The 25,952-nt window shown below is 36.4% G+C and overlaps 1 protein-coding gene across 2 annotated transcripts; it reads left to right on the top strand.

The window, feature by feature from the left end:
* Nucleotides 1-12,141: 12,141 nt before the first annotated feature.
* scrt2 (scratch family zinc finger 2) lies at nucleotides 12,142-20,055 on the top strand. 2 transcript variants are annotated; one of them, XR_007828270.1, is made up of 3 exons: nucleotides 12,142-12,800; nucleotides 17,004-18,279; nucleotides 18,416-20,055. XR_007828270.1 is itself a non-coding variant. In XM_051117382.1 (2 exons), exons 1-2 carry the CDS (start codon nucleotides 12,653-12,655, stop codon nucleotides 17,786-17,788), a joined length of 933 nt encoding a protein of 310 aa, XP_050973339.1. In that variant the 5' UTR covers nucleotides 12,142-12,652; the 3' UTR covers nucleotides 17,789-20,055. The 2 variants fall into 2 exon arrangements, 1 of the variants encoding a protein (XP_050973339.1); XM_051117382.1 differs by having other exon boundaries at nucleotides 17,004-20,055.
* The last annotated feature ends 5,897 nt before the right edge of the window (nucleotides 20,056-25,952 follow it).

The raw sequence follows: 25,952 nt of genomic DNA, 5'->3' as shown, positions 1-25,952 counted from the left end.
ACCCCTAGAAATTCTTATGAGTAAACTATCTTTGAAGTACATTCCCTTTCATATTTACATTTTTGTAGCACACCAAGATGACTAGGAGCACGAAACTGTCTAGCAATGACTTCCTGTTCCACAAGATTATAAATATGAGGAACACAAATCAATCACAAAGAATAAAAGACTACAGTTCTGATGCACAGAACAAGATTATTGAGCTTCACAAAATACAAAGTGGCTGTAATAAGATAGCTAAAGCATTAAAATATAAAAATTTTTTTCCATATTGAGATTGTCCCCCCACTTTCCATTGTTTTACTTCAATTATAGTTTAGAATTTTGTGAATATTTTGAATGAAAGATCAAAAGGATAAACAATGCACATTTATTTTCACAGCCACCTTTGCTCAAATTTACCAAGGGTGCCAATATTAATGGAGGGTACTGTACATACATGCATGAACAAATTATTAAATAAATGACTGATTTTTTTTTTTGTTCAAAATAAAGTCACAAAGTATTATTAGGTTTGGAACAACCTAAAGGGCAAGTAAACCTTAAATACTTTCTGACTTTCCTTTTCATATTCTGTATTGAAAAATACAAAGAATGAAAAAGAAGAGAATGTATGCATTTCAGGACACTGACAATAGAGAGATTTTCACATTCAGGCCAACATTTGCCTCCCGGCTCGATCTTGCTGAACCACTGCTGTTTATTCTACCTCACTGCTCTTTTGTCATGCCATAACACCCAAACTCCTCACCTGGAGCTGATGGCTGACAGCACATCACGCTCCCCCACGGTTTGCACTCACCGTGAGTCTAAACTTTGCAGTCGGTCATGTTTCTGCTGCGCTGGCCGCAGCTTTCACATGTTGCACAAGTCCAGCAGTGTTGTGCAACACAGTCAGATCTGACAACAGCTGTCATAATCCACAAGGTCACCCTGAGCCCAAACAGACGATATTTCAGCGTATGCGTTGAAAAACAATCCAAGTTGTGCAGAAAGACGAACCTTTGAATAAACATGATTAAAGATGCTAAATATTTTTTACTCTGAGTGCTGGAAGGCAATCATGCTCATACATATTTATAAAGCTACATTTCCATTTTCATTTCAGAGAAAGAAACAGAGTGACCTTAACTAGATAAGGAGGAAAACTGAGCAGAATACACTAAGCTTGTACTGAGAATATATGTGTATGTGTGCGTCTGAGAAAGAGAGGGAGAGAAACAAAGAGACTGATCTGTCTGATGTAGTAATGATGTCATTATAGCTTGCAATAGTTTACAGCTCACAAGGTCAAAGTTTTTTTTTTTTTTTAGATAATTTTGAAAAGCTTTCATTTACTGAGAAAAATAAAATAAATGCAACCAATGATTATGCATATATACAATGCCTTGCAAAAGTATTTATACCCCTGCGCTTTTTCACATTTTGTTATGTTGCTGCCTTATGTTGAACTACTGTAAATGACTTTTTTCTTTAAATCAGTCTACACTCCATACACCATAAAGGCAAAGCAAAAAAGCAGGTTTTTAACATCTTTGAAAATTTATTAAAAATAAAAAACTTAAATGATTTCATTGCATAAGTATTCATACCCTTATCTGGGACAGTTGAAATTTAGCTTGGGAGCATTCATATTGCTTGTAGATGTTACTACACTTAGAGTGAAGTTAACCGGTGTCAAATTCAATTGAATGGGTATGATCTGGAAAGGCACACACTTCTTAATAAAAGTCTAACTGCTGAAAATGCATATCAGAGCAAAAACCAAGCCCTGATGTCAAAAAAATTGTCTGTAGAGCTCAGAAACAGGATTGCATCAAGCCACACATCTGGGGAAGAGTTCAGAAAAAAATCTGCTATATTAAAGGTTCATACCAAAAAAGATTTGAGGCCATAAAAATTTTAATACATACCCTTTTATTTTTCACATTTTGTTATGTTGCTGCCTTATGTTAAACTGCTGTAAATTACTCTTTAAAAAAAAACAAAAAGCAAAAAACCATAATGGTAAACAGGTTTTTAACATCTTTGCAAATTTATTAAAAACAAAAAACTTAAATGATTCCACTGCACCCTTATTTAGCTCAGGAGCATTCATATTGCTTGTAGATGCTACTACATTTAGAGTGAAGTTAACCTGTGGCAAATTCAATTGAATGGGTACACACTGAAAGGCACACATGTATTGATAAAAGGTCTAACAGCTGAAAATGCATATCGCAGCAAAAAACAAGCCCTGAGGTAAAAAAACAAAACAAAAAAAACTGCATGTACAGCTCAGAAACAGGATTGCATCAAGCCACACATCTGGGGAAGAGTTCAGAAAAAAATTCTGCTGCATTGAAGGTTCATACTAAAAAAGATTTGAGGCTCCTGCATCAACTAAGTACTAAACTGAATACTTATGCAATGTACTTATTTCAGGTTTTTTTTAATTTTTAAAAAAATTACAAAGTTGTGACAATTCTGTATTTGCTTTGTCATTATGGTGTAGACTGATGTGGAAAAAAATATTTTAAAACAGTTTTAACATAAGGCAGCAACATAAAAATGTAAAAAAAAAAAATAAAAAATAACGGGTTTGAAGGCACTGTCCATATATATATACATAGCCCTCCAAAAGTTTTGAAACACCCCTGGCAAAGTGTGGTTTACATCCAGCATACATCCTTATCATTTTTTGGTGTAAATACATTAAAGTAACTTGACATTATCATTGAAGACCAGCAATAATATTTTTAATTTTGATTACATAATAATGGCAATATATACATGTCAAAGTCAGACATGCCCCTTTGCCAGCTGTGATGCCAGGCTACTGGTTTAAACTTGGCCCAGGTTTTTAAAACATTTTTGGGTCAGCACACCTTAATAGCTTCAACAATTGTTTGCCAATTAAGTTTAGAATACAATGAATTTAGGCCCAGATTATGCAGAGCTTTATTGTTTTTTCTATGCATAAACTGTTTATGTAATAAATATGTTTTCGTAGTTTGTGTTGTCCCTTATCAGTGCAAAATTATCACAAATTAAAAAGAATTCATGCCAATACTGTCCAAAACCCCACTTTTCTAGGGCGTTTCCAAACTTTTGGAGGGCAATGTATATATATATATTTATATATATATATATATATATATATATATATATATATATACACACACACACACACAGTATATACCTTGACAAGGCTATTCATTCTGGATTAAGGTTACGGCCTACTTTTCACAATCACATATACAGCTTTAATGTAACCGCCTAAGGCCTAAAATGCTTCTTTATACAAAGAAATCACACATATGAAAACATTTACAAAGGTTGACCTTAATGTTTCATCAGAGGCAGGAAAAGAGAAAAAGTGGCAGAGGGATGGAAAATGAGGTTTTGAAACTGTATAGAGCAGAAATGAGGCGCTGACCTTTCTTTCTCCATGCACTCTAGAAAGCTTTTGAATACTTTTATGACAAATTTGAAATAATGGCTCAATACTGGTTGTTATTCTTCCTCTGTCAATGACTTCACATGGAACATGGAAATATGACTAATAAAGCACTCTAATGTGCTCCCGGGTGGTGCGGTAATTAATCCCATGCCTAGCCAAATCAGTGATGTTTCCAGGGTCATAATCGGGTTCATTTGAGCCTCCACACATGTTGCAGTGCCTCAATCACACACACGTCAGAATTCATTGAGAATACTGATGAAAAAAGCATAAAAGCACCTGTTATAACCCATAAAATGACTGAAGGAACATTCATAAATTCGCCACAGTGGCTAATGGACATATTAATATTTACTGCAGGGACACAGAGAAGGAAGTGTCCTTCAAAGACAATAATTTGTCTGTGTCTTCTTTTACAAGTGCTCAAAAGCCAAATTAATGCTTAGGATTATTTACAGCCACAACAACAATACAGCAGACAGCTGAGGTTTTTTACATGTGCGGCTATCACTTTAGCACCGGATTAAATTGTTTTAATTTACACACACACACAAACGCACCAAGCGTTTAACATCAGGCAATCTGTGTGGTGTTTCTCATCCCCTAAACCCCCTGTCTCCCTCATATTCCTCCCCTCTTACTACCCTTTGTTAGGTTCCAGCAGATGGATTTGGGAACAAAGAGTCCCCCTCCTTTGCCACCCTACCCCCATCACACACTCAAACACAACACACACTCATCACATATTCTGCAGGATGCTTCAATTCAGACCGATTTACTAGATAACAGCACCACTCTCGCCAGCACTCTTACACCATCTTTCACTCTGTCTCTTCCCCCTATTTAAGTGTGTGTGTGTGTGTGTTTTGGGTAGCAGGTGTATAGATCTCTAGGTTCAGTGGGTCAGTCTCCAATAAAATCAAGGAGATTGAAGTCAATTTGCTCATTGACAAGCTGCAAATCAACACCAGAACTAAAATGAGAGGATCAAAACCAGCCCACCGGGTCTTTAGTCTGATCTTAGAGTTTGTTATCTTATCTGGAAGTCAATGCAGAAATCAGACCATACTGTTTCTTATTTATTGTGATTGATTATATAATTTTTGATTATTATTTTGGGCACCACATTACACTACCTGTGTATTTATTTATATTAGTAATTATTAGTTGACAATGTTCAGTCTCAAACCATGAGATAAAATGTAAATAAATGCAATTAAAGGATTAGTTCACTTCCAGAATAAAAAATTCTTGATAATTTACTCACCCTTATGTCATATGTTCATGTGTTTCTTTCTTCAGTTAAAATAAGTCCACTTCCAAAACAAAGATTCACATATAATGGACTCGTGTGGTGCCCCGATTTTGAACTTCCAAAAGCAGTTTAAATGCAGCTTTAAACGATCCCAAATGCGGTTGTAAACGATCCCAGCCGAAGAAGAAGGGTCTTATCTAGCAAAATGATCGGTTATTTTTATAAAAAAATACGATTTAAATACTTTTTAATCTCAAATGCTCATCTTGTCTTACTCTCCCTGAACTCTGTGTATTCTGACTCAAGACAGTTAGGGTATGTCGAAAAACTCCAATCGTATTTTCTCCCTCAACTTCAAAAATCATTTCAAAGTCATCCTACATCGCTGCAGAAGTACCGACCCAGTCTTTGCAACGTGAACTTGCAAAGAAGATCAAACACCCTTAACAAAAAAGGTAAAACAGCGATATAGGACGATTTTGAGTTGAGAAAGAACATGAGATTGGAGTTTTTCGACATACCCTAACTGTTATGAACCGGAACAAAAACAGTCCAAGCAAAGTAAGACAAGACGAGCGTTTGGCATTAAAAAGTATATAAATGGTATTTTTTAAAATTAAAATAACCGATCATTTCGCATCCGATGACCCCTTTAAAAAGAAATTAAAGTTTTTGAGGAAAACATTCCAGGATTTTTCTCCATATAGTGGACTTCAATGGGACCCAACAGGTTAAAGAATTTTAGTTTCAATGCAGCTTTGAAGGGCTCTACACGATCCCAGCCGAGCAAAGGGTCTTATCTAGTGAAACGATCTGTCATTTTCTAAAAAAATAAATAAATAAATAATAATTTTCATACTTTTTAGCCACAAATGCTTATCTTGCACTAGCTTGACCTCACACATTTCATAATCACAAAATCATGACATAGACGGAAGTGTTAATTCAGTGCAAAAAAAATCAAACGCTGTTTATAAAAAAGGTACAACAGCAATGTTGGACGATTTAGAAGTTGAAGGAGAAAATAAGATTTTTTGCCCTACTCTACATTTTTGAACCAAAGTACAGCCGAAAAACTAACCACGCATAAATTTTCTAACATGATTACACAAAGCATGAAGACACACATGCGCATCGAAGACCTAGTGCAAGATGAGCATTTGGGGTTAAAAAGTATAAAAATTATTTTTTTTTATAAAATGACCAGTCGTTTTGCTAGATAAGACCCTTATTCCTTGGCTGGGGTCGTGTAGAGCCCTTCAAAGCTGCAAACTGCGATTTGGACCTTCAACCTGTTGACCACCATTGAAGTTCATTGTATGCAGAAAAATGAATGTTTTCCTCAAAAAACTTTTTTTTCAGCTGAAGAAAGAAAGACATGACCATTTTGAGTGACGTGGGGGTGAGTAAATTATCAGGAATTTTTTATTCTGGCTGTAAACTTATCCTTTAAAAAAAGTAACCTTCCAGACCTTGAGGGAGTTCTAGATTCGGAAGAGTAATTCTGAACCCTGTTGTGGGTTTGTAATCATGGACAGTTGCTCTTTTTGCTGGCTGGAGCCACTGACAGACTCCAGTTTATCTTGGAGAACCCAGACACTTAATCTAGTGCTTCTGATGGTTCAAAGTTGAAAAATGTTTGTTAACAAAATTCTGCACTACTTTTAAAAAAAATAAGACTCGATGAGTAACACCGAAAAACTAAATATTGTGTAAGTGTACAGTTATGAAAAGCGGAAGGAAATTTGATGAAATGGAGCGTCTAGTGTGTGGGAAGTGTTAAGAGTGTCGTCTAAACGGGTTATTCAGGGTTTGGGATTTTAATAGATCGTATTTAACTAAGAGGCCCATTAGACGTGCCATCAAGAGCTTCTGCCTGGTGCTTCTGTTATACATAAAGGCACCTGTGTCCAGCACCCCATCATTTAACTCCCTCCCACCCGACTCCAGAGTCCTGTTAAAATATTGAGCAGGTACTTAAGTGTAATTTGGCTGAGTGCAGGCATTGCTGAAGGGTCCTTCATTCTCTGAAGACGTTTTGAGTAGGAACTAACGCCATCAATTATGCATGCTCCTATTCGACATCTCAGACCAAACACGAAAAAAGAGCCGAATCAGCTGCATTTTTGTTGTTTATCAGGATGCCGGAAAATTTGAATGGTAGTTGTTAGCTTACTTTGTGCATGACATATTATATCCATAAAAAACTTCAATGAAATTACATTACAATACATTTTTCTTATACCAGTCAAAAGTTTTTGAACAGTAAGATTTTTAATGCTTTTTAAGTCTCTTCTGCTCACCAAACCTGTATTTATTTGATCCAAAGTACAGCAAAAACAGTACAATTCTGGAATATTTTTACTATTTAAAATGACTTTTCTATTTGAATATATTTTAAAATGGAATTTGTTTCTGTGATTTCAAAGCTGAATTTTTAGCATCATTACTCAAGTCACATGATCCTTCAGAAATCATTCTAATATTATGATTTGCTGCTCAAAAACATTTATTATTAGTATTATGTTGAAGACAGGGGAGTAGAATTTTTTCAGGTTTCTTTGATGAATATAAAGTTCAGAAGAACAGCATTTATCTGAAATAGAAATCTTTTGTAGCATTATAAATGTCTTTATCATCCCTATTGATCAATTTTAAGCATCCTTGCTTAATAAGACAATTAATTTCTGTCATTTCTAATAAAAAAAACAAAAACATCTCCAAGCTTTGCAATGGAATGTTACAAAACCGTTTTATTTCAGATAAACGATCTTTGGATCTTTCTATTCATCAAAGAATTCTGAAAAAATGCACTCAACTGTTTTCAATATTATTTATGATAATATAAATGTTTCTTGAACAGCAAATCAGAATATTAGAATAATTTCTGCTGAAAATTTATCTTTTATCACAGGAATAAATTACATTTTAAAATATATTCAAATACAAAACTGTTATTTTAGATAGCAAAAACATTTCAGTTTTACTGTTTTTGCTGTACTTTGGATCAAATAAATACAGGATTGCTGTTCAATCTTACTGTTCAAAAACTTCTGACTGGTAGTGTATAAACCTGAATTATGACCAAAAACCTTAAAAGTAACAGAATAAGGTGTATACAAAGTAAATCTCAATTATTTTAGTTCCTCCAAAACCTGTTGCTTTGCTCTGAAACCCTAGAGTTTCGACCAGTTAGATGATGGACATGATGCTGCCAAAAACCTTTGCCTTTAAGTGCTCTACAAACGAGAAATATGAAAATCAATATTACACGCTTTTATTGACCAGATGCAGCCTAAGAGCAGAAACTCTCCAAACTGTGTTAGTACTGACAGAGAATAAAGAAGGAGAGATGGAGGACAACACAGAGAAAAAAAGAGCAATAGAGGTAGAAAGAGGGAACTTGAATCTTGAGAGAGAAAGAAGGAGGGTAATTATGTGGAAATGAGCAGTCTCCCAGCATGCTTCTCTCCCTCAGCGATGCAGACAGGAGCCATTTGTCATCTGGCCCAAAATGGCATCTCTGGAGCCTGTTTTAGAGACTGAGGGATTGAGGGACGCTTTCTTTCTCTAATATCCTCACTGAGTCCTGGACTTATACACACTCTCTCTCTTTATCTTTAAACCCGTGTGCTCATATCTCTCGGCCCCAGAGAGGCTCTACTATCCACCACGACTGAGCGAAACACAGAGGATGTGATGTGATTAGAGGTAAAACCCTTCCACAGGTGTCAATTCTTCTTTACCACTGACCTCTCCTCCACACAAAGATAAATTATTTCTGTCATCCCATGCTATTTTAATAATTCTCGCTCCTCCAACACTTTCATGTTTGAGTATAATGTTTATGTTTTGGAACAGCAAGCATACTGTTTTCCGTTTGTGCAAATGGAAATATGAGGTTAGTAGTTTTTTTGAAAGACATTATGAGTGTTTAGCTGGCTGAATAATTGACACTTGGATATTTCATATCCTTCCCTCACAGCCTCATTTTCATTCATGTCAAATTAAATATGATGTCTAACCTGATTAACTAAAATTTGGTCAATAACGAGATGCTAAAGATTGAAAAGCTACAATTTGAATCTTGGTGAAGAAACAGAGAAAGCAGTAGATGCAAAAACAGCTTTAGTTTTTATGCTCAAAATGATAAAACACCAGAGAAAGCGCTTACAGAAAGTCCTGAATACTGCAATTATGAGGTATAATAAATAATCCAGTTCATCATTAAGAAACATTCAAAGGAACCTTGCTGTTTTATGAATTGCAAAGTCGCAAAACAAGGAGAGAATGCAGGATATAACGTATGAACATGAGGGGGAGAGAGACGGTAATGAGAAGGAGGAAAGCGAAGGAGAGCATCTCCCAGCGTGGGTTTTGTGTTTCTCCTTTGAGCAGGGCAAGAAGAACCTTCCGGATAAATGAAACCACAACGGAGGCAAGAGAATCAGACACCTGCGATCAGAGAAACAGGAAGCATTCCAGAAAGAGTGATGGAGGAGGAAACAGGGATAGAGTGAGATAAAGAGAGTGATGGAGCCAGAGAGAGAGAGAGAGAGAAAGTAGCCTCATGTGAGGATGAGATAGATGGAGATACTGAGTAAATCCCCCCAAACAATAATCACTGGATGAAACCCAAAGCCTTTCATAGCACGCAGCAGGCAGACCTGATCTGGCCCTCTGGCCCGCAGGCGCTGAGGTGGGGGTGGGGGTGTGGAGGGAACCGCCTGTCCTGGGGCACTGACCAGATGCTCAAATGAAAGATTGGGATTTTTTCTCTTTGTGTGAATGAGGTTGGGGGGTCACACACACAACCTGTAACATTTCACTTGTTGATAATTTCAGTGATTTTAACAGATTATTAAGATTATTGCAACAAATGGATGACTATAAAAATGTAAATGTATGTATAAAGTATATACCGATTATGCAAATAAATAATTTAATAAATAGGATTAATCATAAATTAACAATTATATATAAACATTCTATATATGCAAACCATTAATAATATTTTATTTGTTTAATAATTTATTTTTGTGATGCAAAGCTGAATTTTCAGCATGATTACTTCAGTCTTCATTGTCAGATGATCCTTCAGAAATCATTCTAATATGCTGATTTATTATCAATGTTTGAAACAGTTGTGAAGCTTTCAATTTTTTTGGAATTGATACTTTTTCAGGATTCTGTGATGAATAAAAGTTAAAAAGAGCAGCATTTATGTAAAATAGAAATCTTCTGTAACAATATACACTACTGTTCACAACCTTGGGGTCAGTAAATTATTTTCTTTTTTTTTAAGAAATTAATACTCTTATTCAGTTAAATGTTAAAATCCTGAAAAAAGTATCACAGGTTCCAAAAAATATTAACCAACATTGATAAGAAATCAGCATATTAAAATGGTTTCTGAAGGATCATGTGACACTGAAGACTGGAGTAATGATGCTGAAAATTCAGCTTTGCATCACAGGAATAAATCATATTTTAAAGTACATAAAAAAAAAAAAAAACTGTGTTTTAAATTGCAATAATATTTCAAAATATTACAGATTTTTCTGTATTTTAGATCAAATAAATGCAGCCTTGGTGAGCATATATATTTATTATTCGGTGAGCATATTATTTAATATTTGTAATAATATTAAGTAATGAACAGCTGCAATAAATTTAAATTTATATACAAATCTACGTAATTTTTTTTAAATAAACAAGCCGCTAATAGTATATATATATATGTATACATAAATAAATATTAATATTAATATGATGTAATAATATGAACGTAATGTAACATGTTATAAATAATATTATAACACTTATAAAAAACAGCTTTATTTTACATTTTTAAGACTTATATTTAAATCTTATATTATTTTATATTTATATTTTAATGCATGTGCATATACAAAATATCAATAAATAACATTATGACATTCTAAAACAATATAATAAAATAATAAAAATGACCCTAAATATATTGAACGTCTTTGCATAATAATTATTTTAGACAACTGCTCAAATGGAGAGAAAGAGAGAGCGAGAATGGCGTGTGGTGTATTCAGACACTTCATTAAGTGAATGGGGGGCCGGTTTGAGAGACTCCCACTTGCTTTACATGCGAGCACAAAGACATAAAGAACATAAAGGGTGCAGCATGCAGGCAGATGCCGACATCATCCTGTCCTATGAAGCTCCATTCATAGTAACTGTGACCTGTACTAATCATCATTGTGCACACTGTAAATGTGTGTGTGCGACAAACTGTACTAGAGATTTGCATTGATTGAGAAACTGCATTGATTCATAAAGTCTAACGTTCCTCCACATACCAGTTATCATCATTTATCACTTTTCAAAAATCTGCACTCTGTTAAAACAGTGTTGTTGTTGTAATTATTATTAAAACTTAAAGCTTAAGCCGAGACACTGCAGGTGAATAGGGTAAAAAAACACTAATAATTATCTCCTTACTTACCCAGCTGGTTGATTACATTGATAATATGCAAAGGAGGCATTATTTAATGAAATATGTGTTAATTTGCATAAATTTCCAGCACAAAAATCTAAACAGGAATAAAAACGTAAAATTTGGTGTGCATAAGTGCTACTAAAGTGGAGCTTTATGGCTCAGTGTAAGAGAAAAACATTTTTTTTTTTGACAAAACAGCCTTTAAAAATAAAAATATGTATTATGATTGAAATCTATTGACAGAAATAGATAAAGTGCTATAAAAGAAAACGCTCAACAGTGTCTTTTGGATGTTTTCTTTCCAGTAGTCTGAAAAAACACTTTATGAAAAACCAAAAAGCCCAAAATCTCAAACTTGACAGGTGCATGAAAAAACAGTGTTTTAGCCTGCAGTGTCTAACCTTATACATACATATAAAAAACTCAAAATTAAAATGAGAAATATGCTTAAAATGTCAATAAAAATTTAATTAAAGCTATACAGATTTTAAAAAGTAAACACTAATAAAAAAAGCAAAAGCACACAGAATTAAAATTAAAACTGAAAATATAAAAATAAAAGCTTGCATCTGCAAGGTCATGGGTTTGAAACCCAGAAAACACACAAATGCACTGTACGCTGCTTTCTTCCAAATGCATATAAACGTAAACACACAAATTCTAGTTGAGACTGCAGATTCACAGAAGAAAAAGGAAGCAAGTACAGTTTGACGTGACTGTCAGCGAAACAGACGGGACAGAAGACGCGTAACGGAACCGAACAGAATGTACGCTGGTTGTTGTATCAACTCATGTTAAGATTGTGTGACATTTCAGGCCTTTCCTTCTCTTTTTCCCATTCTCTCTCTCTCTCACAGAATGGGGGTGTTCGGAAAGGGGAGGGAGCGTATCAGAGGGGGGTCTGTCTGTCTGCGTGTGTGAAGGCACAGACGGTTCAGTAGTAATGTGATGTGTGTCCCGAGGGATGTTTGATGGATTAATGCTGAGCAGCTCCATTGCGATGTACCACCTGATCTCACTCCCACCGTCTGCCTCTATAAAACCTGCCTGACTGCTGATCTCAGCTAGTCTCTCAGTCTCTCCTCTCTCTGTCTGTCTGTCTCTCTTTCTCTCTCTCTCCCTCTCTCTCTGTCTTCTCTATCTCTTCCTCCTCTCAGCCGCCTCCGCTGCAGGCCAGGAGCTATCCAGTGCTGAACAAGTGAATTTTTTCTTTTTTTTCAGCAGCGTAAGCGGGTGTGTGTGTACAGTAGCAGGCACACACACACACAGTACCATCAGACATCTCTCTTTTCTCCTGCGTGCTCTTCATATTTCTGTTATCTAGTCACTCTGTTTTTTAGTTCCTGGGACGTGGATCTTTTTTTATACAGTGGATTTCATTCGGGACGATTTTTACAGGGTTTTTCTGGCGTGTGTGTCTGTCTGCGGCCGATGTGAAGGATTTCTGGTGCGTCTGTGCGCGTGCGACCGTGTGTGAACCATGCCTCGCTCATTTCTGGTGAAGAAAATCAAACTGGATGATTTCTCCTCGTCTCCCGTGTCAGCGTCTAATCATCATCACCATCATCATCTCGATGACTCCTTTACACGCTCTCGCTCCAGCCTGGGCGTCCGGCTTTGCGAAAATGGTGAGTGTGATGTCTAAATATATATATATTTTTAAATACATGTACAGTAGCTTCACTTGCAATATCTGCAGTTCAGTGTGTTCTGAACATTGTGCGTAGAGTCCAACAGATGTTACATAAAGCTTCCCGTTCTGTCTCGAACTAATCCGTAAAACCCTCCATCCTTTCACCCCCAGCCCCGTCCTCCATTGTGCCCCCCGGACTTTGTTTGTTTTTGTTTTTTTGACTCACGCCGACACAAATCAGGTCACGCAGCGCGATCGGCTTATGCGAATAAAGCCGTATGAAGTGGGCTTGATACCAGTTTGTTGTGTGTAACAGCTAATGCTAACGCTAACACGCTGCTTTGTGATGCTGATGTGTTTGTCCTTAGCTGATACTGCCCTTGAGTTTCGGTCCAAACCCTCCCCCCCCTCCCAACAGCACTCTCTCTTTCTCGCTCTCCTCCCCCATCCGCCTTTTCTGCCTCATCTCACTATTTCTCTTTTTCACTCTCCTGCTTCCGGGTACATGAATCTAAGTGGTGAAGGGGGGAGGTAGGGTTTCAGCCATCGTTGACGCCACTGGAGACATCCGAGGACTGTACTGTACAGCTCCAAGGAGAATGAGGGAGATGAAAAGAAAGAGGAGCTCGAGGCAGCGCTGACTTTTGTCACATGATGCAGCAGCACGCACACACGCACAATAGGGCAAATAGCATCACGCACACGGAGCAAAGCCCAGCATCCCTGAGCGGACATGATGGGACAGGCTGAGCTAAACTGAGCTATTCTAGAGAGACTAAAGCGAGTCCAAAGAGCTCTGTGTCCTCACAGACAGATTTTGGCAGCAGATGTGTGGCTCTCATTGCCCTACTATGGTGTTTTTCGCAGATAAGCGAGATAAGACATGAGGGATATCTTCCCACCTGTTACAAAAAAACACAACAGGCTGTTTATCTGTTTTTGGGTCATTGTAAGATTATATGAACATAGAAGCTGTGCTGCTCCTTTTAAAATTATATTTATGCTATTATTTAATTGTATTGCATTTTATTTTCATATGTGACCCTGGACCACAAAACCAGTCATAACATTGTATGGGTCAAAATGATCAATTGTTCTTTTATGCCAAAAATCATTAGGATATTAAGTAAAGGTCATGTTCCATAAAGATATTTTGTAAATCTCTTATCGTAAACATATCAGAACTTAATTTTTGATTAGTAATATGCATTGCTAAAAACTTTTCTCAATATTTCAGATTTTTTTTGCACCCTCAGATTCCAGATTTTCAAATAGCTGTATCTCAGCCAAATATTGTCCTATCCTAACAAACCATACATCAATGGAAAGCCTATATATTCAGCTTTCAAATCTTTCGGTTTCAAAAAACTGATGCTTATGACTGATTTTGTGGTCTTGGGTCACATGTGCAATGCAAAATTAAAAACCCACATCCATTCTTTATGGTTCTGCATAATAATTTGCATGCATTTTCTGTCATTGCATATTATATAGAAGGCATTTTTGCTGCATTTTGAAGGTCGAGCGACTCCTTAAACAAAGGACAAACATCCAATAGTCTAACCCTAAAAATATTTCACATTAAAATATCTGCAACATAGTTACTGCAACTATTGTTGATTCTATAATATCATTACTTGAATTAATAGTATTGTATAATATTACCAAATTATGGATTGCTTCTTATATTATCAATTACATTATATTCACAATATTATTTAATTCTATCTAGTTATTTTTTTTCATATCTATTATTTTAAACTCACTCTTGTATAATCATAAAAATATTGATACTGTTATTATATTAGCAATATTGTATTAAATTACTAATTATTTTATATTTGATTGTACTGTTATATTATCATAAGTAGCACGGGTACATCAATACATTGTATGTGTCAAAATTATGACAAAAATCATTAGGATATTAAGTAAAGATCATGTTCCATGAAGATATTTTGTAAATTTACTATGGTAAATATATCAAAACGTAATTTTTAAAGGCGTTTTTCTCAATATTTAGATTTTTTGTTTTTGCAACCTCTGATTCCAGATTTTCAAATAGTTGTGCCTCTGCCAAATACTGTTCTATCCTAACAAACCATACATCAATGGAAAGCTTATTTATTTAGCTTTCAGATGATGTATAAATCTCTTATGATTGGTTTTGTGGTCCAGGGTCACATATTATAGTGTACTGTTCTTTCATGGCTAATATCACAGTTTTATTTTGGTACCATACAATACCTGTAGCCAGACAGAAAATATGATTATCAAAAATCCCTAAGCCGCAGACAATGTGTGGACAGTGCAGTTATATATCCCGAATAACATCCTCTCAGTCTCTCGACTGATCCTGTTGATCTTTTTCCTGGCCAGCTGCATCCTTATTGCTCATTGCTGTCTTCAGTCTCATTGTATAACTAGCTTACACAGATACCGCAACTGCATTAAATGCCTTTTGGGTTTCCCTTTTAGCACACAGATTTAATTATAAACATTTTGTTGAAGACATGGCACCTTGGAAGGTGTATTATGCCGGTGGAATTCCAATGGCAATAAACGCGTCTGAGCCCCACGGCTGCCAGAAATCCTTTTAGCAGCTCCTGAATGACCCTCACGATGCATTAAGACTCGCTCTTCATGGTCAGAGGGCAACATAATCAGTTTAGAGAAGTTAGGAGGGAGTTTATTTGCTTCAGCAGATAGAAAGGTAATAAGATGTCCTGTATTAGGAAATACATTTGTAATATACTTAAACATTTGGAACAATTTCAGTGTTTTGAAATCTGGGGAAGAGCTGCGGATTCTCTTCTGAGAGAAGTGAAAGTGTTCTGTAAAGTCCAGATTTCCTTAAAATGGTTTAAATCCATCCATGTAAACCGCTATTTACTTCCACTTTTAACAGATTAGTTGTGCATAATGGATAAATGCGAAACTCTACAGAAGCCCTTGGATAATCTTGTCAAAGCAAAAGAGAGTCTGAGTGGCTTCTTCATCTCAAGGAGAGAAAGAGAGACACTTGTGCTTCCACCACAGTTAACCTGCTTAATTAGCCATTAACCATGTTAAACCCTTTGGGTCACAATCACACACAAACACACTCACACACACTTACATGAATGAGGTATTCAGTTCTCTGTCAGCCAAAGAGGAACTATGGAAGTCGCTTGCACATCATAGTAAAAAAATAAGTTTAAAATCAGAAATATCTTTTCAACTTTCAACTGAGATATAAAGTCACATTGTGACATATCACAGTTGTGAGTTCATAATGTGAAAACAAATACGAGAAATCATAGGCACTTCAAGAACAGCACCAAATATAGTCAAGATGGTTTCCAGCATATAAACTATATCACTGAAACAGGTATTTCCACTCTTAGAAATAAAGATTTCAAAGGGGGGATATTTGCACAGATGCCACAGAACCACCATTTTGGGTCCCTGAAAGAACCTTTCAGTGATCTGTGCTTAAAAGAACAATTTTTCCTTTGTTTGAAGAACATTTCAAGAATCTAATTTCAAGAACTTTGTCTGGTATACACTCAAAAATAAAGATGCTTTAAAAGGTTCTTCAAAGCGATGCCATAGAAGAACCATTTTCTGGTTCCACTAAAGACCATACAGTCAATTGTTCTTTAAAGAACCATCTCTTTTTTACCTTTTTATAATCGGAAGAACTTTCTTTAGCCACAAAGAATCTTTTGTGAAACCGAATTGTTCTTCAGATGCTAAAGGTTCTTCGTGAAACCATTAAGACAAAAAAGGCTCTTCTATGGCATCGTAAAGCACCTTTATTTTTAAGAGTGTACTCTTAAAAATAAAGGTTCTTTATTTGCATTGATGGTTCCATGAAGAACTTTGAACATCCATAAAACCTTTCAAATGCAGAAAAGGTTCTTTATAGTGGAAAAAGGTTCTTTAGATTTTTAAAATGTTCTTCAAAATGGTTCTTTTAAGAACTGTTCACTGAAAGGTTCTTTGGGGAACCAAAAATGTGGAGTGTATGGAAAGATTTTGTGGATGTTCATGGAAATACAATTGCACTTGTACTTCTATTTTGTTGTCTCTAAAACTGACATTGTGTCTGTAGTGTACTTCATCTGTATCTTTAATTGCTTTACACCCAGAGTTCAGTGTATAAGTGAAAGGTTAATGAGTTAATAACCTATTCATGTTCTCTATCCTCCTGCAGGCTATATCCAGGATTACATCAGCTCTACTGAATACACAGAGGAGAAGCAGGCCGACATGAAGCTGAGTTCGGATCCGCTTTACTCCCCAGTCAGCAGCGGAGGAGGGGAGTACTGCCAACCGGACCTGGAGCACCCCGACAGCCCTCAGTCGGGCCTCACGGCTCGCGGATACTTCAGCAGCGAGAGCGAATCTCTCAGCGAGGGCTACACCATGGACGCGTTCTTCATATCTGACGGCCGCTCAAGAAGGAAGGGAGAGGTCGCGGAAGCAAGGAAAGCCGACGTTGAAGAGAAAGAAGTGGCTGTGGTGAACAACGGAGGTCCAAGACACACTTGCAACGAGTGCGGAAAGACCTACGCCACTTCATCCAACCTGAGCCGACACAAGCAGACCCACCGCAGCCTCGACAGCAAGATGGCACGCAAGTGTCCCACCTGCGACAAGGTTTACGTGTCCATGCCGGCGCTGGCCATGCACATCCTCACTCACGACCTCAAGCACAAATGTCACGTGTGCAGCAAAGCCTTCAGTCGGCCTTGGCTGCTCCAGGGGCACATGCGATCGCATACGGGAGAAAAGCCCTTCGCCTGCGCCCACTGCGGGAAAGCCTTCGCCGACCGGTCCAACCTACGAGCGCACATGCAGACGCATTCGGCCTTCAAACACTACCGGTGCAAGCGCTGCAATAAGACCTTCGCGCTGAAGTCCTACCTAAACAAGCACTACGAGTCCGCCTGCTTCAGAGGCTCCGGAGATGAGGACGAGTCTGGTTCTGAGAATTAATAAACGAGAAGTGATGAAGATGAGCTAACGCTCTGAAAAGTTTCCCTACAGACTCCCTTCACAGACCCCACTTTCCCTTTTTTAGAAAGCAATATTTTCACCAAGAAAAAAAACCAAACCAACCCAATAATGAGATGACAATAATGAATAGATGCTGGATTTTTTTTTCTTCGGTAAAAAAAAGACCCTCTCATATAGACACGTACGATTATGAGGCCTGGCATGCAAATTTTTATGAACATAATACTATTAATAACGATAGTAATAATATTTAGATTCCTGATGTTTTATAGCAAATCTTAAAAAAAAGACATAAAAAAAAGGACAGCAACAGGTTTGTGCTTTTTGAGAAATGAAATCAATTTGTATTTTTATGCTGCTCTTTTATTTTGAATTCTTTTGCAACTGCCAACATGAACTTTTTATGAAAATGTGAATAATGACAGTATTTGCAAAAAAGAAAAAAAAAAAGATTGTAGACCTCTGAAAAGGTACAAACTTTTGTTACACTTTTGGTATTTGATTTATAATTGTTATTTTTATATTCAAAGTTTCCTGCAGTTCCATTATTTATTTGTTTATTTATTTATTTATTGTGCCAATCATGTCCTGTAACTATTCGAGCAGAGCGACCATCACTCTGTGTTTTTACCATATGGAGGAAACAGCACTCAAGACTAAACATTTCAATGATCTCCAAACATTCGAAACACTTGTAATACGGACGACAGGGACTTTCAACAACATCTCTGCTCGCTCTGCTGGGCTTCCTCACACTAAAACAGACTGCATGTGCTCCAGACGGCTGGAGCTCCGCCCCTTGTCTTCCTGCTCCATGATTACCTCACCCAGAGGCAGGTATGACCTCTAACCTCTGCTCTGTCCACGCTCTCAAAGCGCCCATCACACAAACCTCATTTTTACCATTCCAGTATTGTCGTTGAGTATTTATGTATTTATTTATGCACTATTTTCATTTTCTTATTTATTTCACGTGTATTTATTTATTTATGTACCTATCTATCTATTTATTTATTTATTTGGTTGATTATTCTCTGTGTCATTGGATACTGAACTGCCGTTGACCTTTTAAGATGCTGCTCTTTAATGAAAATCTTTATATGCATGATTCAGCTGTAGAGGGATTTTATTCTTTTTCGAGAGGGACGGTATGCAGTGTTTGAAAGCAGATGAATTCAGGTGATGATGCTTTGTTTAATGGGCAATAATTCTTCTTAGGTACAGCAACTTGTATAATCACAGCTGTCCTGTTAGCAGTCAATGTAGGGCAATAAACAAAAACCTCCTTAATATCTCAAAAGTCATTCTCTCCATTTCGTCGTTTCTAGAATTTCATTTCCTGCTAAGACCATCAGAATGTCTATATATGGTGTATGTGTGACTCCACCCACATTTGTGACATCACAATTCATCTCATTGCCAAACGCCAAGCAATTTGTGACCCTGGACCACAAAACCAGTCTTAAGTAGCACGGGTATATTTGTATGAATAACGCTGTATGGGTCAAAATTATCGATTTTTCTTTCATGCCAAAAATCATAGGGATATTAAGTAAAGATCATGTTTCATGAAGATATTTTGTAAATTCCCTACCGTAAATATATCAAAACTTAATTTTTGATTAGTAATATGCATTTCTAATAAGAACATTTGGACAGCTTAAAAGGAGATTTTCTCAATATTTTGATTTTTTTTTTTCAGATTCCAGATTTTCAAATAGTTGTATCTCAGCCAAATATTGTCCTATCCTAACAAACCATACATCAATAGAAAGCTATTTATTCAGCTCAATTTCAAAAAATTGACCCTTATGACTGGTTTTGTGGTCCAGGGTCACATTAGTAATCGAGAAATCTTTTACATCTGAACACCAACAAAGCATGCATTAATATATTAATCCCTGAAAGTGCGAATCGAACTCGACAGATGCTTGTTCTTTTTGTACTTATTTCAACAACATTTTAATAAGAAAATCAGCAGCAATAAGCCTTTTTCTAGAATTTTTACTACTATTATTACTATCATCATGACTTAATATAACTGTCTTACATATCAGCAATAGTTTTGAATGCAATTATAAAAAGACTAACCCACAGCATGACATATTTCACGAATTTGGCTTTAGCTGTCCAAATAAATCCCATCATAAGCTGCGGCCGCCAGACAATGACATGAATATGACAGAGTTTCAGTGACATGTGAAATAGGAGTCCCAAATCCTAGACCCAGAAATAATGACCCCCCCGCCCCCTGAATGGCCAATCAGGATGGATTATTCAGTGTTTGGGTGAAAGGAGTGCTGGGTTCAGGACAGAGATGAAACAAACTAGAGGCTTAATGGCAGCATTGATGGAAATAGCTGAGCATATGGCGCCAATGTGCCGCTGCCTGTATAATAAAGATCTGAAAGATGTTTGGAGATGAAAGGATGAGAAGTGCAATCAGAATGCGACAGCGTAAATCAGCTGTCTCTCCTATGAAGCAGAAAAAGCAGAACTGCTCATTTTATAGCAAAAAGAAATTTAGCACCATCATGAAAATTTGCATAGGACAATATATGATGCAGTGTCAGTGAATAGAAGCTGTGCTCACTCCCGTAAAGGGTTAACAGGTGTTGGTGGACAGACAGTAGTCTGAGAGCATAATTGAGTCTGAGTTTGACCTTGTGAGGAAGGTCGAGCAGCACCAGCCAAAGGCTCTGTCAGCGTTTTGCATATTGTAAAAAGGACGGCACAATCTCAGTAATGGGCCAAAACCTGTGGGGAATAGATAATGAGTTTCTCCTCCCACTTTTCTTCCGTTCTTCGCCTCTTTTCCACCCATTCCTGACCTCGTACACTGGCACGCTGTCTCTCAACGTGTCCTAACAGCGTTCAGCATGGTATTTCACACTCATTGCTGATGGACATCAGTGTCAGAAATACAGTAACAACTATTAATATTAAAAATGCACCCTCTGGAATTGATCTTAAGGTAATTTTTACATAAAAATGAAGACTTGATCACAATAGTGATCACTATTTAAAATGTTAACATAAAACATTACATTTTGAAATATATGACAACACTTGACATATTTCATAGTACCTTATTCTAGACTAGATAGGACAATAGAATAGAATGTTATTATGAAATATATACACTACCATTCAAAGTTTTGGGGTTTAAGCTGATTAAACTGATCACAGGTGACAGTAAAGACATTTATGATTTTACAAAAGATGTCTATTTCAAATAAACAAACTTTTTATTCATCAAAGAATCCTAAACAATGTATCTTCAACAAGAATATTAAGCAGCAATATTAACACTTTACAACACTGATAATAATAAGAAATGTTTCTTGAGTATCAAATCACGATATTATAATAAAGGATCATTTAACACTGAAAACTGGAGAAAAGGCTACTGAACATTTAGCTTTGCCATCATAAATTAGATTTGAAAATATATTAAACTGAAAACAGTTATTTTAAATTGCAATAATATTTCACAATAAAACTAATTTTATGGTATTATTGATCAATGTAGCCTCGGTGCACTATAAAAACATTAAAAAGTATTACTTTTGAATGGTAGCGTATATGAAAACATACAAATGTTATGCATGTAGAAATCTGTGTCCTCTCATTTTAAATATCAGGAGCACATTCTGTAGCTTTTTTGCTCCAAATCCTACTTCATTTCTGACCCTAATGGACATTCATACTGCTTTTATTCCTAAATCATCCCTTCATATTTCTGACGCACCCACAGCTGTGAAGAATCAACAGACTATCTGTTTTGAATATCCATCTGGATATTTTCCATTGTAATAAGGCTTGAATTCAGATTCAATTCTAATTATGCAAAGCTTGATGTAATATGTAGGTGAGCTCTTTCAAAGACTATTCCAAAGGACTACCACCATCTCTGTTTTCAGACAAATCATTTTTCCACAAACGTTCAGAAATGTGAGATTACTGAAGAGACTGAGAAAGTGAATGCTTTTTTTGTTTTGCTTTTCCTGAAACAAGTGTAAATATGTGTGTATATAGATCTCAGCAATAATGAGACACCGCATGCGAACGGATCCCTTTGCTTTTACCTTTTCTGAACCGTTTAACCCTGGACAGGCTGAACAGGATCAGGGACTTCATTAGCTCATTACCTGCTGTAGCTACCAGCAATATTAACAATACTAATCATTCTCTCTCTGTTCACCAGGATCTACCCACTTTCTTTGTCTCAGTCCCTCTTTTTTCTCTCCTTTTTTTTTTTTCTTTTGTGGAAGTGCCCAGCCTGGCTGAACAATAATATGAAGTGCCAAAAAAATAAAGAGTTATTTCCATGACAAAAGCCTTCAGCATATGGTAGGCAACTCACAGCCCTCCATATGGTCCTTGAGAGATTTCAGATTGTCTCTCTTCTTTTCCCTTGCCTTCTCTCTCTCTATCTTCCTGCCTCCCTGTGTAAAAACGTAAAGATTTTTCCACTTCTGATATTACATTTTGCCTGTTATGAAGGGTAAAGCCAATAGTGATGTTTATGAACAATAAAATCAATAGCACAAGCAGTCTGTTGCCTCTTTTTTATTGACTAAATGTTTTACTTCCATTTCTCTCAAACGTAAAATATGAAACGTACATTGAAAGTGCTTTTAGATGCTTTTAAAGCTTTTAGATCCCACTCATGGACCCCTGACCCTAGTTTAAACCTCCTGCATTAGTAGAAAGATAGGTTCCGACTTGCAGTATAGCTTCTTACTGTTGTGCAGATATCAATTCTGATCACAAACACAAGACTAGTGTCACAAATCAGAATTAATGAACGACTTCTTCCTGTGTTTCTCGCTGACAACGCCTACCCATTTCAGCAATAGTGCTGATCTGGGATCAGCCTTCCCTACAAGTGTCAGTGCTGTAACTCTCATCTAAACTGTAATCAAGTCAGCAGCTAAAATCACTCTGAAACCTGACGCACATGCATCTGTCCTGGTGCTGTTAAGCCAGTCCAAGTCATTAAATGTTAATGAAACATTGATTTTATGTTACACTCTGGCCTTACCAAGATGCAGCACTCAGAGCTGAATGAGACTGATTACTGATGCTGAGGGAGAGAGACTGATGTCCAAGAAACCGGAAACATGAGTTGACCGTTATGTCCTTCACTGTCCTACAGTGTTTTAGCTCGGCTTCTGTTTCTGCCTCACTTATTGATTTAATGCATAGCACTGCTATATTCATTTACCAGTGTTCCTAAAAATGTAAATACGGGATAAGTTTGGCTCATGGTTTACTACTTTCATGTACAGGCAGAGCCATGACTTCCATAAACACTGATGGAGAAAAGAACAGTCAGAATAGTGGGTGATCAGTTTGTTTTTTTGACCAATTTGGTCCCGGACAACCTCAAATACTTGGTTGCAACTGTTACAGTTGTTGGTTAGTACAAAATGATTCATCCACGATCACATTTAGTAAACATTTAACTTCACATTAACATATAAATTGCTGCTCAGACAAGTAGTGATAACATTTGTATAATTTTTATGACTGTATTTCTTATGCAGAGTTGGCACAGGCATTTTATTGGCGTAACAAAACCATATTCGTTTTATAACATGCAGGGCTCTCCGCTTACTTTTCCTTTTAGGAGCACCTTCTAATCAACAATCCAAAAATCTGATAAAAAATTTGCCTTTCCATTATGTGGTGATATTTGACTCCTTAAAGTGATTTACAGGGGAATTTTGTTTGAACTGTTTCAAGTATTTTTAATGCCGTTAAACTTGAAAAAGAAATCACCTGCGATAACGCGGTAATTTTGACAGCGCTAATTTAAAGTGTAACGTTACGTAAAATCTACAAAATAATTATTTCACTCATTACGTCATGCATTTACTATACAATACACTCAGAGGCCTATATTTTGTATACACTGCCCTCCAAAAGTTTGAAAACACCCCTGGCAAAGTGTGGTTTTGGGACGATATCAGCATAAATCCTTATCATTTTTTTGGTGCAAATACATTAACGTAACTTGACATTATCATTGAAGACCAGCAATAATAATTTGCACTTTGATTACATAATAATGGCAATATATACATGTCAAAGTCAGACATGCCCCTTTGCCAGCTGTGATGCCTGGTTTAAACTTGGCCCAGGTTTTTAAAAGATTTTTGGGTCAGCACACCTTAATGGCTTCAACAACTGATTGCCAATTAAGTTTAGAATACAATGAATTTCTATTACGCAGAGCTGTAATAGCTGCTAATGCTGGATATTTTGATTAATCGAAAATGTAAGTTTTTTCTATGTATAAACTGTGTATGTAACAAAATATGTTTTCGTAGTTTGTGTTTTCCCTTATCAGTGCAAATTATCACAAATTAAAAAGGATTCATGCCGAAATTGTCCAAAACCCCACTTTTCTAGGGCGTTTCCAAACTTTTGGAGGTTAGTGTATATGAACATACTTTCCTTATGAAAGAATATAACATTGCTCCAGGTTTAGCAGTGAATATCACTGTAAATAAAGCGGTCAGTGTAACTGAAGTCTCAGTGTGGTGATGCTACCATTAGATTTCATAAAAATCAATTATTAAACACCATCATCTGCAATATTGAACATGCAACCCTAAACCACTCTCAGAGACGAGCCCTGACAACACATCCTACTGAGCTTTACCCTTTACCGGCACATGACGCCAAGGTTTAATTTGCTATCACTGATTCTAACACAAAAAACAAGAACAATGTCAAAAGAGAATCCCAGTGTCTGAGTGCACTCTTATGATGAAATCGATGTGGTTTCAACAGTATATACAAATGTTTGTATGCATGTGCTCTGGCCATGGATGGATTTAGTAAGCTACAGTAGTTACTGATTACCCTTTAAGAGATAAGAGCACCTAATCCTCCCTTGACTGTGCCTCACTTGTACATGTGGAAATTGACTAACACAATGATACTGCTCAGTGTTTCTCAATCCTGCTCCCAGAGGCCTCTAAACACTTACTTGAAACAACTCATTAGTAAAGTGCTCCATCAAAAGGTTAGGGTTTGAATAGTCCTGGTCCCTGGTGGTGAGATAATGTAACTACACCAGTCTGTTGCCAAAAAGCATCTTTCCTGTACCCTTTTTGCTTTTCTGAGGTTCTCAGAAGCAAAGGTCATCATATAGCGGAGAATGGATGGAAACTACAACAAATATACTCTTTGTGTTCTCATTGCTACCTGTTCGTTTTTTGGACAGTTTTATAGTAATGCCATCATTTTCTGCTTATGTGGCATATAAATGTAGTGTATGAGAGCATTACATTTGTACTGCGTATCTTAATATCAGTACTTACTTGGTATTGTCCTTTGCTTGCTAAACTTCATTGATGTGTGGTTCTGATGCCTTGATAGCAACAGGATTCTGACGTTTGCCCGCCATCTTCTGGTTATTATATTTCACTGCAGTCAGATCACAGTTTCATGGAATATCCTACAATTGAGAGTAACATTATAAGTCTCTACTGAAGGTTCTTGTAAATAAAAAAAAAAATAGAGCCAATGAGATTTATTTGTGATATCATAATAAAATTGGCATAAAATAAATCTATTTTCCAAACGCATTTTATTTGTCTGTGAACAATTATTTGATTCAGGTTTCATTTCTTGACTTCATTATTTTTAGTCATAGAAATGTAATTATTATAGCTTGATTATTTATTCCATTTAAACTCTAACAATTTAACGCAAGCACACAGTCAGATCTGCCTACATCCGAGCAGTAAATGAGTAATAAAACCAAGTCTCTGCCCTACAAGTATTTTTCTTTTTTAATTATCTAATTTATCTGCAATACAGAAGAAAAGATCTGTCCCTACTTCTGTTTTACTGTGATTTTATTTTTTTTTAAACAATTTAATTATTTCTTTTAAACCACTACACATTTTCAAAACCTGACAGTGGGACAATTAAGATAAGATAACTTCACTAAATTTTATAAGTGAACCCACCATATGGCTTCGAAACTATGGAGCTGAACTCTAAACGGAGTGGACGGTTTGTCTTCTTACAGGACAAAGTGAATTATCATCTCCTGCTAGCAGTGCCTCATTATCCAGACTTTCTCCCCTTTGCCGATTCTTCTTCTGTGTGTGCCAGCCTG

The sequence above is a fragment of the Labeo rohita genome, chromosome 8 (assembly GCF_022985175.1).
Source record: "Labeo rohita strain BAU-BD-2019 chromosome 8, IGBB_LRoh.1.0, whole genome shotgun sequence".
Taxonomy (NCBI): domain Eukaryota; kingdom Metazoa; phylum Chordata; class Actinopteri; order Cypriniformes; family Cyprinidae; genus Labeo; species Labeo rohita.
Note: the sequence above shows the minus strand (reverse complement) of the source record. Positions and strands in the feature narration are given on the sequence as shown.